This window comes from Psammomys obesus, unplaced genomic scaffold (assembly GCF_907164565.1).
Source record: "Psammomys obesus unplaced genomic scaffold, mPsaObe1.curated_primary_1811, whole genome shotgun sequence".
Lineage (NCBI taxonomy): Eukaryota > Metazoa > Chordata > Mammalia > Rodentia > Muridae > Psammomys > Psammomys obesus.
Genome location: NW_026587216.1, coordinates 8,238,031 through 8,253,897, shown reverse-complemented (window position 1 = coordinate 8,253,897; position 15,867 = coordinate 8,238,031). Strand labels below are relative to the sequence as shown.

Genomic DNA, 15,867 nt, shown 5'->3' with positions numbered 1-15,867 from the left:
AAACATCTAGAAAATATTAATAGATTTCCCATCTTATAGATCAAATATTGGAATTGTGAGGAAATAAAATGTTTTCACTAATTCAACTTGAAAATTGGTGATGAAATTTAGTAATAATGCAGGTGTCTTAATTCATGTTTAATTTCCACCTGGCTCTATTATTGTTTGTATATACTATTAATGTAGAACTGCTGGCTCAGGAAATCTATCTCAGAAATGATAACATCCTCAAAGAACGTTAATTTGCTATCCTACAAAGAAGATTTAAAAAAATTTAGTAGATATATTTAGAACTAGACACTTAAAAGCTAAATAGAAAATAATAGATGTAATTATGGAAGACATGTTTATTCACTCAACACCATTAATTTGTGGATTTAAAATTCTCCTCTTAGAATATGATTTTATTACTAAATATTTGTTTCTTTAAAAATCAAATAAAATAATAAATTAAATAAAATATTTATAAGAATCTAAGATGTCATTTGTAATCTGTGCCCCATGGAACAAGAGAGGGGAAGATATCAAATTCATAACTGAGTAAAAGGAGTTACACAAAAATGAGAAGAAACATGTTCTAAAACTATGAGTTGATAAAATTCCTAGAATAACCAGGAAACACTAACAATTAAGTGAAAAGACAAGCAAAGGACATAGAAAATATATATACATGTATATATAATTTTGAATTATTTGCCAAAATTATACAGATAAGAGAAAAACTAAACAAAAAGAGAACAATTACAAATTTGAAAAATATCTAACTGGACACCTCATTGAAGAATACTTATTTACAAACATGCCTGCATTGTGTTTAACATCCTTTCTCACTAATAAATTGAAGACTAAACATAATGGAATATTGTTGAATGTATGCTAGGATTATTATGACTAAAAAATACGAGTGCTAATTGTGGACAACAATGTTTTCAAGTTATTGTAGTGATAAATATTATGCTTTCATGCACAGCTAGATATTTACTGCACCAGTTTACGTAAACCTTGCATGCAGTCTTTTATGCAATCTTAATCATAATTACCAAATAACTGAGAAACTACCAAGATTGGCTGCCTTCCAGAACTTGAAGGTTAAAATTCTGTCCTGAAGAGGCCACACACTCCAAACACTAGACTCAAAGGATTCACAATGAATTGACCTGGAAGTTCCTTCCTGAGAAGTAATTAACATAGCATTTGAAGGTTCAGTGAAGGCTACCAAGAGAGAAAATCAGTCAACAATTCAACACAGCCTATGAAGGACACAATAACCAACATTGCAAGATATTCCCATGGGTGCAGTTGTGGCACTTATCTCCTGGTGGTAACCAACAGCCATGTAAGGGCCAAGGAAATCATAAATGGTAAACCTTTTCCACTACCCATAGCTGTGAAATCATGAACCCTATACAAAAACCTATTGCTACCACGTGTCTAAGCCACTATATTTCCACATGAATTCTAAATATATATCTTTATGTCCACAAATAAGAATAGCTCTTGTCCTTCATTAAAGAAGCTTCCTTTTGCAGTAGACTGAGACCAGAACAGAAAGTCACGTGTAGCCAAAATGTAGAGAACATCCGCCCAAGGAATGCCAAAACTTAATTGAAATATATACAACACAACACTTACATCTGAGGCTCAGGGAACATTTCAGAAGGACAGAACAACTTTAACAGCCAAAGGACCAAAAAAATCTACCGTGATATAGTATCTTCCACATATAACAAGGAAGTACAGCCATGGAATCTGAACAGTTATGATCCCCTAAGCATGACCTGCACACTACCAGTTGGCCTGCCAATGTCGATGGGGGATATTTCACAAAGCTGTACCCAGAGGTGAAGATCTACAGGCAATTAATGTCTAGGCAGAGAGTGAGAAACATCCTTATCACTTCCCCCAATAGGTTAAGTAATTCCAAGTTGTTGGTCCTGAACAAAGACACACATAAGCAACTCTAAATGGGCTCATCTTGCTGTCTTTGTCTCTCGCTCTCTGTGTCACTGTGTCACTCTGTGTGTGTATGTCAAACAATAACTAATGAAGAGCCCATCTATTTGAGAGAGAATGAGAAAAGGTTGGAGTGGTGGAAAATTTATAAAAACTTACACAATTCAGAAAACCAAATGGATGGATGGATAGATACAGATGGCTGAATAGTACCTCCTTTCAAAGTGGACACATACACAACGTCACTCAATAGGTAATTGATAAAATGTGGCATATTGATAACAATAAATTATATTCATCACTAAAAACAATTGAGCAACAAAAATACACAATTTAATGTCAGAAATGTGTGTTTGACTATGTGAAATAAAATGGTCCAAAAATGACACAGTAGTTTTGATACTTAACATTGATAAATGACCAACTGTGGAGATGTTTCTCTTAATCATGCTTGCAGGGCATTGTAGTAAGGGAGTATTGCACCAAAGATATTTAAAAACTTTTAATTATTCTGTATAATGGCAAATGCATAGGTACAAATCATATTTTGGACTTGTGTAAGTTTATAGTAGAAATAAAACACAAATGTAAAAGATAATTCAGAAGTGTGGCACCTCCTAAGAGGAAAGGTAGAATGAGCTATAAAATTTTATGTTTTAAAGTTTATGAGGCAATCTTATTTAGAAGGGTAGCGAATGCTAGATATGGTATATAACTGTATGTATCTAATCTATGTAACTGTAGAAATTTGAACATGGAGGACAGTATTCAAGCACTGTGCTCTTGATAACATGTTTCAAGAAACTAAAAATACCACAATTTCTGTATCCATTCCTCCGTTGATGGACATCTGGGTTGTTTCCAGGTTCTGGCTATTACAAATAAAGCTGCTATAAACATGGTTGAGCAAATATCCCTTTTGTGTACTTGAGCAAACTTTGGGTATATACCTAGCAGTGGTATAGCTGGGTCTTGAGGAAGCACTATTCCTAATTGTCTTAGAAAGCGCCAGATAGATTTCCAGAGTGATTGTACCAGTTTACATTCCCACAAGCAGTGGAGGAGGGTTCCCCTTTCTCCACAACCTCTCCAGCATGTGTTGTCCCTTGAGTTTTTCATTTTGGCCATTCTGATGGGTGTAAGGTGATATCTCAGGGTTGTTTTGATTTGCATTTCCCTGATGGCTAATGAGGATGAGCATTTCTTTAAGTGTTTCTCTGCCATTCGATATTCCTCTGTCGAGAATTCTCTGTTTAGCTCTGTTCCCCATTTTTTAATTGGAATACTTGGTTTGCTGCTTTTCAGCTTCTTTAGTTCTTTGTATACACTCGATATTAGTCCTCTGTCAGATAAAGGGTTAGTGAAGATTCTTTCCCAATCTGTAGGCAGGCGTTTTGTTTTGATGACAGTGTCCTTTGCTTTACAGAAGCTGTTCAGTTTCATGAGGTCCCATTTATTGATTGTTGCTCTTAGAGCCTGTGCTGTTGGTGTTCTATTCAGGAAGTTGTCTCCTGTGCCAATGAGTTCTAGGCTGTTCCCCACTTTTTCTTCTAACAGATTTAGTGTATCTGGTTTTATGTTGAGGTCTTTGATCCACTTAGACTTTAGTTTTGTGCAGGGTGATAAATAGCCAGAACCTGGAAACAACCCAGATGTCCATCAACGGAGGAATGGATACAGAAATTGTGGTATTTTTACACAATGGAATACTACTCAGCAATCAAAAAGGAGGAAATCATGAAATCTGCAGGCAAATGGTGGGACCTAGAAAAGATCATCCTGAGTGAAATATCCCAGAAGGAGAAAGACAAACACGGTATATACTCACTTATATAGACCTATAAGATATAATAAACATAATAAAATCTGTACACCTATAAAAGATAATCAAGAGAGTGGACATGGGGTAAGATGATCAATCCTCGTTTAGAATGACAGATGGGACGTGCATTGAACATATGACAGGAGTCTACTGAGCGCATTGGAAAGACTCTAACTAGCAGTGTTTTCAAAGCAAAGACTCATGACCAAACCTTTGGCAGAGTACAGGGAATCATAAGAAAGAAGGGGAGTTAGTCTGATGAGGAAAGGATAGGAGCTCTACAAGGACCAAACATATCTGGGCACAGGGTCTTTTCTGAGACTGACATGAAACCAAGGACCATGTATGAATGTAACCTAGAACCTCTGCTCAGATGTAGCCTGTGGTAGCTCAGTAACCAATTGGTTTCCCATAGTGAGGGGAACAAGGACTATTTCTAACAGGAACTCAATGACTGGCTCTTTGGACTCCCCACCCCCCAAGGGAGGAGCAGTCCTGTTAGGCCACAGAGGAGAGCTTTGCAGCCAGTCCTGAAGATACCTGATAAAACAGGATCAGATGAATGGGGAGGAGGTCCCCCCTATCAGTGGACTTGGCAAGGGGCACGGTGGAGAGGAGGAAGGGAGGGAGGGACTGGGAGGGAATGAGGGATCGGGACACGGCTGGGGTATAGAGTTAATAAAATGTAACTGATAAGAAAAAAATAAAATACAAAAAAAAAGAAACTATAGGCTAACATTTTCTGACTGCTATATATTTACTGAAATTAAGCAGCTAAATAAAAGAGTAGATAGTAGAAAGCATGTTTTCACTTAGGAAGTGGAAATTTGAAGATTTTGATTGGTAGAATCACACGTGACAAGAAAATAGATGTAGAGGTCACACACATGGCAGTAGATCATATTTGGAAACTTTAAGATGAATGTATTTCCAAGCGCAGAAATTAGGAAAAATTTGAAAAAAAAATAGATATGTATAAGTGAGAGTCTATTATTTGATATCTATCTATACATTATAGATAATGCTATCCCAGAAGAAATGAACTCATCTACCATCCAGATTTGTTTCTATTCCTATCATCAATAGAAGGAATCAGAAATCTTGGAAGAAATAGGCAATTTCTGAAAGGAGAAAGAAAATATCCAGGATATAGTGGAATCGATTTTTGATGCTAGAAAGAAAGAACATGTCTATTTAAATACCTACAATGAGGTGGTATGTAAAAAGCTGCGCAAATGCCAAGTAAGTTTCAAATGGTCACCTATGAGCACCATCAAACTGCATACTGAATTATTGCCAAAGTTTAAAATGGGTATCTGCTAGTACATAGTTGTGATTAAGTAGGAGAGGTCCTAGGACCATCTTAAATCTGTTCTGAGAAACAAAAAAAAAAAAAAAAGTTTTAAAAGGAGTGTTCAAATAACATAACAAATTTATTATTTTATTGCAGTGCCATTGTAGAATATTGGGGACTATCTAATTACCTAAGAATTATCTTTTTTCTTATATTTATAGTTGCGAGCCCAGACTTTGATTGCTGAGCAATCTCTTCATCCCGAATTATCTTTTTTTTCTATGTAAAATAAAAAGACTAGTAAACACCCATAGAGATATGAAGAATCAAGATGGTAATATTTTGCAATGCAACACCAAAATTTGAAATTAATGAAAAATACTTTCACAATTCTGAAGGAAATGTAGATAAAGTAGAATTATATAAATAACTGCACTGTGATTTAATAAAGAGTATTTTATCAGACATATGTTTTACCAAAAAGTTTTTCCCCTGAATCCTTTGTCAAGAGTCATGATCACTCCTTCAGAAGAAGGAAGAAATGAAATCAAGTGAAAGGCAAGAGCTTCAGGATACAGAGGCTCTGACCCATGAGAGAGGAAAGAAATTCCAATCTGACATTTGTGTGGTAAGTTCAGAGATCATCCACAGCACTGCAAATCAAGAGGACAGACAGCTTCAGGAGGAATGCTTTCAAGAGAGAAAGAACAAAGAAGTGTTATCTTCCCAAATTGTTATTATGTATTAAGAGGGAATTATATTGTTGCCATGAGTCTGGTGGATAATTAAAAATAAACTCAACAAGTAAAAAGAGGTGATTATTAACTCCTGGAATACCAAATGGGCATAAGGAGCTACATAATTATATATTATTAATTATTAATACATCATTAACTATTAGTAATAATCACTACATTAGTACATACATTATTGTTAGTAAATTTGTACAATCTTTTTTTTAATAAAACGTAAAACTTTTATTAAAGTGCTTAATTACAGAAACTCAACTTGGAAAACTAAACTCTGAGGCCACACCAACCCACCCAGCTGTTTTAAAGATAAAGGGAGCGCTGAGAGGAATCAGAGGCTTTGTAATTGCGGGATAGTTGGGGTGAGAGGGATACGGGGCTTCAAAACTTGGCAGAAAACTGGTGAATAGATAAAAATCCTAGAAACCTCACAGCAAACTGTGACTAGATGCCGAGTTCTTTTGTGGATCTGGGACACACATAGTCACAGTGTGGGTGGGAGCAGGGGAGCTAAGGGCATCCCCCCTATACTTCTTCCTATTTAGTAGAGTGAGGGACTTCCTCTACTTCTCCCTCTGACTCTCCTGAAGTGGAAGAGAACAGATTATCTAGGTCAGGTATCAAGGCATGCCAAACGGCATTTGGACTAGGACCAGAACCAGAGCATAAGGCATCAAACAGAGGATAGGAGCCCTCGCCAGGTGACCTAGTGAAGTAAGAATGCGGACTTGAACCATTGAACTCCCCACTGGAGGATGAAGAGCTGGGACCTTCGTTATACAGGACAGGAAAGGAGTAACGCCTACTAGGAGGGGAAGGGGAAGAGGCCCGCATACGGACTGGCCGCCTTGGAGGAGATCTTGAGATTGTTCTAAAGGATCTCTCTAGAAATGGAGGCCTAGAGCTGGAAGGGTATGCTACACTCAGGCTGCTAGGGCGAGGACGAGGACCAGGGCCAAGGTCCGGGACAGGGTCAGGGACAGGATCAGAAACAGGGACAGGGACAGGGACAGGGGCAGGGGCGGGGACGGGGGCGGGGGCGCGGGCGGGGGCGCGGGCAGGGGCGCGGGCAGGGGCGCGGGCAGGGGCGGGGGCGGGGGCGGGGGCGCGGGCAGGGGCAGGGGCAGGGGCAGGGGCAGGGGCAGGGGCAGGGGCAGGGGCAGGGGCAGGGCCACAGTCTGGCTTTGTCACTGCTTCATGGCTTCGATGGCTAGAGGCAGGCCTGGATGAACTACTGGCTTTGCGTCCGGTGGCAGGGCTGCTGCCCCTATCAGGCCTGGACCTCAGCCTACTGCTGTGAAGAACGGGATCCTGCTGAGCGGCTTGAGAGTGCAAATTTCGACCTGTGGCACCGGGACGAACAGTAGGGCTGGCCTCCAAGGCTCTCCTATGAGGAACAGATGCTACAACTCGTGAGCGGAGAACCCTGCTTCCGACAACACTGGCCTTGGGATCAGAGCTCGACTCAGTTTCACTATGGCAAAGGACATCATCAGGACCCCTCCGAGTGTCCTTCTGACAGAGATTGTCGCCAGCAGGGGAGACGTGGCCGCTGCCATGAGAGCTGGACTGAGGTGCCCTTCTGTAAGGACTACAGTCAGGCTTAACAGCTAGGCCGAGGGCCTTAAGAGCAGGAGGAGCCACAAGACCTGACTTGGTGGCAGTTCTCCTGAGGGCAGGTCCTGGGGCTTCTTGGCCCCTCACTGAAAGTTCAGACTGGAGGCGGCAGTTTGGCCGAGACATCGGAGAAGATGGAGGCTGAGGCGCACGGGGCTCTGGAGCTTCCGGAAGCTGAAGCTGCCCCGGTATTCCTGCAGTTGGGCACCGGATGGACTGCTTCCTCTTTCTACTGTGTTCTCTCTGCCCAGGGGCCCTGCTGTCGCCTCTCGAGGGCTGGCTGCCCGCGTCGGGCCTAGCATGTCCCAATTCTGTGTCTGGGCCAGAGCTACCGGGGGGGTCGGGCCCTGGAGGAGCTGTCCCCGGATTTTCACCATCCACAGAGATGGCGTTTCCTGCCGCAGAGGCGCCAGTCGGGGCTGAAGCAAGGGGATCTTTACCTTGGCTCGCAGCGGTGTCTCTACGGGTCCTCATGTAGCTTGACACTTTGCCCTTCTGCTGCTTCTTTGAGGGTGTAGAGGACGCCATGTCAGCTTAACCAGCTACAGCTCCTCACTGGCTGGAAGAAAGGGCTTCTCGGCTTCCTCCTCGCTCAGTGAAATGGCCAATTTATACAATCTTAATCAGGTGTCTTGTTAGGTTTAGAGTCAATTTATGCAATCTTAATCAGGTGGGGTGTGTTTTTTTTTTTTTTTTTTTTTTTTTTGTTTTGTTTTGTTTTGTTTTTTAGGTTTAGGGTCTAACCATCATTCTGCTACACAAATCACAAGGAAAATAATTTTTTAAAGAACTTCCTTTGTGATGCTGATTTAAAAGCTCTATGCCCATATCTTCCTTGTAGTAAAATTAGTATATATCTCCCTAAAAGAGAAAAAAAAATCAATGTATTAAGTGTAATGCTTATAAATTGAGACATATATTTAGAGCACAACTGAACAGGTAGAAAGCGCTTCCTCATGAAGCACAAAATCTTGACGGGGCAGCAGCTTGTGTTCGCAGTATGTGGCAGAGCAACTGAAGAGACAACGCCGAGAACCAATGGTCTTTTATCAGTAATAGATTTTCATGACCATATTGAGCTTCAATATTCTAACAGCGAACCAGTCTTTACAGATTTAAATCAGAGATCTTATGTAGCTGAGAAATTAGTTCTTTCATTTATTTGGAAGACATGCCAAAACTGAACATAATGGTGTATGTATATATTTGCTCCCTGTAATGTGAGAACAGTAAGAGATTTTTTTTTAAAAAATAGATAACTAGAGAACTATCAGGTAAGGCATGAGGACTCTGTTTAATACGAACTCAGTAAATGAAACCGTTGAAAGTTGACTGCAATCTGGGAAGGGTAAAGATTCCCAGACTTTCAGCATATAATTCTAAACACCTGAACAGATCTGTGTGCATGTGTGTTTCTAATTGAGTAAGCAGAAAGAAGTAAAAGCAAAATGAGAAGTGACAGATTTTCTCTGGGTGGGAGAAATAGCACTTTTAAACTCAAGGATATAACAAAACCATACTTTAAATTTTTCTTTGTCTCATGGAGCCTCTGGCAGAAATTTCAGCTTACACTCATTTTCATTATCCTCCAACACAGTATACAGCAATCAGAAACAAGTGCTATTTAAGATAACTATATTTGAAATGTAAGGGGGTATAAAAAGTAATTAATTATAGTTTCAAGGAACCATAAAGGTATGTCAGCCAGCAAAGAATCCAGAAATATGTGGTCTTTAACTTATTACAATTTTAAAAACATGGGCCCAGGGAGTCCTGCAGAGACCAATACTCCAACCAAGGACCATGCATAAAGAGGTCCTAGACCCCTCCACAGATGTCGCCCATGGCAGCTCAGTCTCCAAGTGGGTTCCCTACTACTGGGAACAGGAACTGTCTCTGACATGAACTCAGTGACTGGCTCTTTGATCACCGCCCCCTGAGGGGGGAGCAGCTTTACCAGGCCACAGAGGAGGACAATGCAGCTAGTCCTGATAAGACCACATAGGCAGGGGTCAGAAGGAAGGGGAGAAGGAGCACCTCTCTCATTGGACTTGGAAAGGGGCATGGAAGGAGAAGAGGGAGTGAGAGTGGGATTGGGAGGAGATGAGGGAGGGGGTGCAGAGAGGATACAAAGTGAATGAACTGTAATAACTAAATAAATAAAATTTAAAAAGTAAAGAATATTCGAAACAGCTGAAGTTAACAAGTGAGGCAAATTTGTGTGATTTTCCGTTTCTATTAGATAATTATTAAATTGTTTCAACAAAAAACAAAAATATAGTCTATCTATTGTCTATCATCTATATATCATCTAGGATTATTGTTTGTAAATATATCTGCATGCCCTCTTTCTGCTCTTGTAACAATATTACTACTTTTTAGGATCACTTATCCTTCCTGCAGAAGGCATCACCTTGTATCTTTGTAAAAGAATTGAATACATATTTCTGGTGAAATATTTTTAGCTCATCCTCAGTTGAACACAAACTCATGTGAGGGCACATGATCTTGGTCAGCTAAAAACAAACACATGAGAGGGAAACTGTCCCGTGAAAAGGGGCATGGCTTTTAAAAAGCCTTGTGTGGACTCTGAGAAGGGATAAATAGAAGCCCACAGATAGCTCTTTTGGATCACTACATTTTACAACAATCCAACAATTTTGTTTTTTGTCACTCCACAGAGAAAGGCTCCAGAGAACTTCTCTTGGCACTCTGGCTGAGTGTTGCCGCTTTGTCTGAGTCTTGTCATTGCTGTGGTGTGTTGGCTCTTTCACTGGACTGCTGGTATCTGGACACCGAAGAGTGGACTCGCCCCAAGGAATTACATCCTCAAAGGTCCAGAGCCCCTTTTTCCTAATAAGGACATAGAAGCATTTAAGAACCCTAAATAAAGTAGTTGTTTTGTTTTATTTTAGAAAATCTAAACCTACACATGTTTTATTGGTAGTTCCTTATTTTACCATGGATTTTTATCACAGTTTTGAAAAATATTCAAGATCCAAATTTAATTTTGGAAAAAAATGTTGTTAAATATATGCATTTTCATTACACACATCCAGACTGGAGTAGTTACTGTTCTGATGCAGTAAAACAATTATGGTCCAGACATCTTTTGAATGCCAAGATTTCTCAAATACCACTTTCCTGAAGTGTGAGCCTTCTTAATTCTAAATATTATAATCTTTAATAAATATACATAAAATATACATAAAGAATATGTGTCCCTTTCATGATCAGGTCAGTGCTTTTCTGTAGATATTCTTATGTCAAAAATGAAACAGAGGGCTAGTTGAATGACCCCTGCCACCACACTCAATCTGGAAAACTTCCGTGTTCCTTACACATGAGCTTCATCATCGTTCCCTCTACTAAGTACTTCATTATGTGACAAATCTTATGATTGCCCTCTGGAATCTCTTTCTGTCTTTCTCTTATGATATGTTAACATATGCATCACATCTGTGTAACAAAGTGATGAGGGTTTTCTTCATAGTAAGGAAGTCTTCATAGCCATTCACATGTTTATGATGCCTAGAAACTCACTAAGAAATTCACGATTATTATAGGCTTGTTAATAGTTTAGAAACAAATTTAAATGCATTATTGGTGTTCAATCCTGTCTTATTTTTTTTTCTGTATTTTTAGGTTATTGGTGTTGTTCTTGTCCATATAATCTTATTTAGGACCATTACTGTCAATCAGAAAGATGTGCCATAAATATTTCTCTATTCTGTTTTTAATAGTTTATCAGATAGTGATATTTTGTGGTGATCTGAGTACTAGTTTAATGGATGTAGACAGATACCTGGATCACAGTTTCTAATCAGTGAACTCCATAGACTGTAGTCATTGTATGTCTTCTAATCTCCATGTCTTCCATGTTTCTACTTGTCATTTCTTTCTTTTGTTCTTTCCACCTGCCTTGTATCTTCCCTGTTACCACTGCCTGTTTCAGTGACTGATAATCTTAGTTGATACCAGTATGTAAACTAACAAAGCCATAATATTATATTTCATAAAATTGTGTTCACTTCCTTTTAGGACTAGGTAATGAACTGTGAAAAGAAGAGAGTATACAGCTGTAGGTACCTGTTATAAACTTATTAAGGGACACTCAATTCTAGTTTAACTGTACAGACACTTTGACTTAACTGTTCTGAATGCATGTGCTCATTAGGTGGAATTTATGCTGTGTGAGAAATTTATAAATAAGACAGACATCTACCATTTATTTTTCTTTCCTACATATAAATAAGACCCACTTTAGGGTGGCACATTTAGTTTTATTATTGTACAGTTTCAAAAGAAAACATATAAACCCCAAATATAAACTCATCCACATGGGGAAACTGTGTGCAAACATGATCCAACTTTCATCCCCACGTCATCCTATCTTTTTTGGAATTTAGTGAGTTGGAAAAAAAAGCAAAAAAAAAAAAAATAGCTTCTCCAAGACACTTTTTAACTCAAGCTGTATCACTTATTATAGTGTGGAGTGTTTCGCCAAAGCATGCTTTGGTTTTTTTGGGGTTTTTTTGGTGGTGCTATTCATTTGTTATCTCAGAATTGAAGCACATTAAAATCCCATTTCACTATGAGAAGAGATGCACTACTAAAGCTTGCTCTTCATCTTATTTCCTTTGTCAATTCCAAATACCAGGAAAGATTCCAGTGAAAAATAGAGATTGGGGAGAAAGACCATAATTAGGGTGCTAGTCACCAACTATTTGATTTCATTACAAAGTCGACTTATTTGAAAAGAATAAAATTACAAATCTAGAAGTCCAGAAAATTATTCTTATTCTTTCACAAAGTCAGTTGGCCATTATCCTGACCATGTTTGTTAAAACATCTGTAGGCTCCATGTTCTTAAAGTATATAGAACCTCCAAGGCAAAAACATTTTCCAGACATAACAGGGTTAATACATATATGAACTCAGAGAAACTGTGTCAACAAGCACAAGACCTACACAAGTTCAACCCAGAGAAAATCCCAGCACTGAGAAGGGGAAGATGACACAAAGTACCATCCTAACCAAGAAATGCTTTGTGTTGCTGCCTGCTAGGAGAGGGAAAATCAGTTTTCTCCAATGGATTGGTATTGGTACATCAACTATCCTCCAGGGCAAAATACAATATAACACAACACAATACAATACAACAATAAAATAATTCATGTTTCTTGTGTAAATTTTTTCATGTTTCAGTTGGGTATTTTTAAATCTTTTGTGGGTTTGTTTGGTTGGTTGGTTTGCTCTATGATTGCTTTTGGGGAGAGAGAGACAGAGTTGCAGGACAGAGAGACAGAGAGAGAGAAACAGATAAAGAAAAGGCATAGAACATGAAGCTGTTTGAAATAATATGTTGATTATTTTTATCTCTTTCAAATTCATGGCCTCTTTTCTTTTTCATAAATTACTGCTTGTTGTTATGTGTGTGTTCCTAAATACACATATATGGCCTGTTCTATCTGTGTAATATTACTTGTATTATACATATTCATATAACTAAATGGTGTGCTCTTTTCTGGCGGTTATTTCTCCCATTCTCGGCATTCTTTAGCTGCCTCTAATTCTTTAGGTAGGGCTAAGTCCTCATCTAGTAGTTGTGTTGTAAATATATCACTAGGACCTGGGATCCACAACTCTGCATGTTGACTGGCTGTGATTTTCTGAAAGGATATCCATTTGTTCAAAGGAGAAGCTTCCTTGATAAGAGATGAAGACTAGGATTACTCTTATCTGCTGGAAAAAGTGCAAATATTCAGAATATCCTTAGAGATTGTTCTGGTCTAGTAAAGTGGCAGTTGTAGATTTTCATCCAAGACTCATGACGGCACTAACCATGTGGTTGGTGAGGTTTCAGTACCAGCATGATTACCCTCTTGTTGAGAGGATCTCAAGTCCAGTCAGAGAGCTATTGATTATTGCAATAGCAGTAGCTTATAATGTTACGGGAGTCATTTGGACAGTCCTCATAAACAACTCAAAAGAGGGCTTCTCAGACCTGGTGTTTTTTGTTAGATGATGGCACTTAGGTGGGAGAATCATTGCTAGTTCAGATAGGAACATTTATTTAAATTTTATACAGGATTTTTTAGTTAGGTAGTTATTCATTGAATTATTCCTTATGACTTTTTCAGACATCTTTATTCTTATTTAGCCTACTCCTTCATTTTCATGAATTTATCTCCCACCTCTATCCCTAACTAGAACCCTCATTTTTTAATTTTCCTCTTCAAACAACTTGCACCTTGCCATTTGTCTCCCTCTCTCTCTTGCTCAGCACACCACTTACCATGCATCTGTTTCCTTTTTACATTCTGGGAAAAAAGATATCTGCAGCTACTCGATGGAGCATTCTCATACAGTATATGATAAAAAAGTTTAAGTCAATGAATAGAAGAAAATCATGGAGAAGATCCCTATGGGCCCAAATCGGATGGAGGAAGCAAGGCTCTTTCTTTCCGGGCAATGTGCTGTGGCTACAGAATGTTCGGCTGGCCTCAGGCAGTTCTTTCTGCCCTAGATCTTCTGGTTTCCATGCTAGTGTGAGTGAGGGTGGGAGACTGACAGTGAAAATGTACAACTAACACCGACATTCATTCAGGACCAGTGGGGTTGGTCACTTTCGGCCCTGCCTTTAAATCTGCCTTTTCTGTGATTTTTGGACACACGTGTGAGCCCCTCACCTACTAGCGGTGCTTTCTTTAAAGATAGATCACGTCTACTCGATCCTGGTGTTCTTTCCTTCACCTCAGAGTATCATTCATATAGAAAATATGTTAAACATGCTCACTCCAAACGCAATCATCATTGTTTGCTCCAAAGTAACTACCTCTGTAAAGCACGTCCAGACTGGATTTTGAAGTTCCGTAGCATTCCTTTGATTTTGAACATCATGTCACAATTGTGTTCTTTGAAGTATCGTAAGTATTTCCTGCGTTAACTCTGTCTCATTAGCTCTGTTGGCAGGAATCACTAATGTTCCCATGATATCGTTCAATGATTCCAGAGGCCCCATGTGATATTACATTTCAGTGGCACAGAGGGTCCCTCCTGGCACACCCATGCACTACCTCACTTGTGGTTTATTGTTTCAAGGCACTAAAGCATTTCTAAGATGAAATATCTCTGTAATTCTACTTGCATTAAAAAAAGAAAAAAAAACAGGAAGTAAAAGTCAAGACTCCAAATTAGTGAGGCAGATGTAACACAAATAAAAAATATAAGAAATTTCGTTCTTGTCATCCCAATCTTCACACTTTTATCTATGTTTATCCTTGTTATTCCAGTTAAGAACATTTGAAAATAATTTAAGCAAGAGAGAAAATTTTTTATGTTAAGCGACACGATGGCATGAAAGGAAGAAAAATGACTAAGCACAGAGTCATGCCCGATGGAAACCTGGAACAGAAGGGGACACTACATAAAAACTAGAGAAACCTGACTGACTACTCTTCCGGTTGAATATACTTAACCCAGAAGACATGAATTTCCTGAATCAAACCTTACTTTTACCTCAGAAATGTGTATCACTATTCACCAAAATGTTGTTAAATGCCACCTCAGGTTTTCACAAATGTAATTTCAAGGATCCAGCGGTAAATTATTGTAAGATGCAGTCTTACATTTTATCTTTATCATCTTTTTTTTAACTTTCTGACGACATTAAGACCTATATTTGAATTGATTCTTTGTCAATATTTTGTTAATATTGTTTCCTAGGTAAACTTTCATCGTTAATAAATTGAACAAAGTCACTTCTGTTTTTAACATTCCATGGTCTCGAGTACAGAAAATATATGACAGTGTCGTAAAAGACAACCACACAAAAGTCTTGGTATCAGCAAAAGCCAGTGGAATGTCACCACTAATGATCCTGGAGCCCAGCTGTTCTCAACCTGTTGTTTGTGACCCCTTTGGAGATCAAAGAATACTTTCACAGGGATCGCATACCAGACATCGTGCATAAAAATGTTTACATTATGTTTCATAACTGCAGCAAAATTACAGTCATGAAGTAGCAACAGAGTACTTTTATTGTTGGGTCACCACAACATAAGGAACTGTATTAAATGGTCGCAGCATTAGGAAGGTTGAGGACCGTGTTCTAGCTATTCAGAGCTTTACTGAAGAGCCTTCATGGACAGAGTCCTCAGTGCAACTACCCAGAAAGCCTTTCTCATACCATTACCTACAAGTAAATTCTCTTTTAATAGTCTCTTTTAGGAATATTATATCTTTTAAACTACTTAGATTTAATAATTAGATTATTATATGCTTAATTATTTATGTATATTTCACCCCAAAGTATATGTTAAATGAGTGAAAATCAATTAATATCATTGAGTATAGTAAGTATACCAAAAACTGAAATGTATCTGGCTGTCTTCCACACCCAAAAGAAAGTTAAAAAGTTTGAGCAAATT

General features: G+C 38.7%; 1 protein-coding gene across 1 annotated transcript; it reads right to left on the bottom strand.

Annotated features, from left to right (window-relative positions):
* Positions 1-6,355: 6,355 nt before the first annotated feature.
* Ezhip (EZH inhibitory protein) lies at positions 6,356-7,963 on the bottom strand. The gene is made up of 2 exons (XM_055603558.1): positions 6,991-7,963; positions 6,356-6,702 (listed from the first exon to the last, which is right to left on the bottom strand). The coding sequence occupies exons 1-2, from the start codon at positions 7,961-7,963 to the stop codon at positions 6,356-6,358; spliced, it is 1,320 nt and encodes a 439-aa protein (XP_055459533.1).
* Between the last annotated feature and the right edge of the window lie 7,904 nt (positions 7,964-15,867).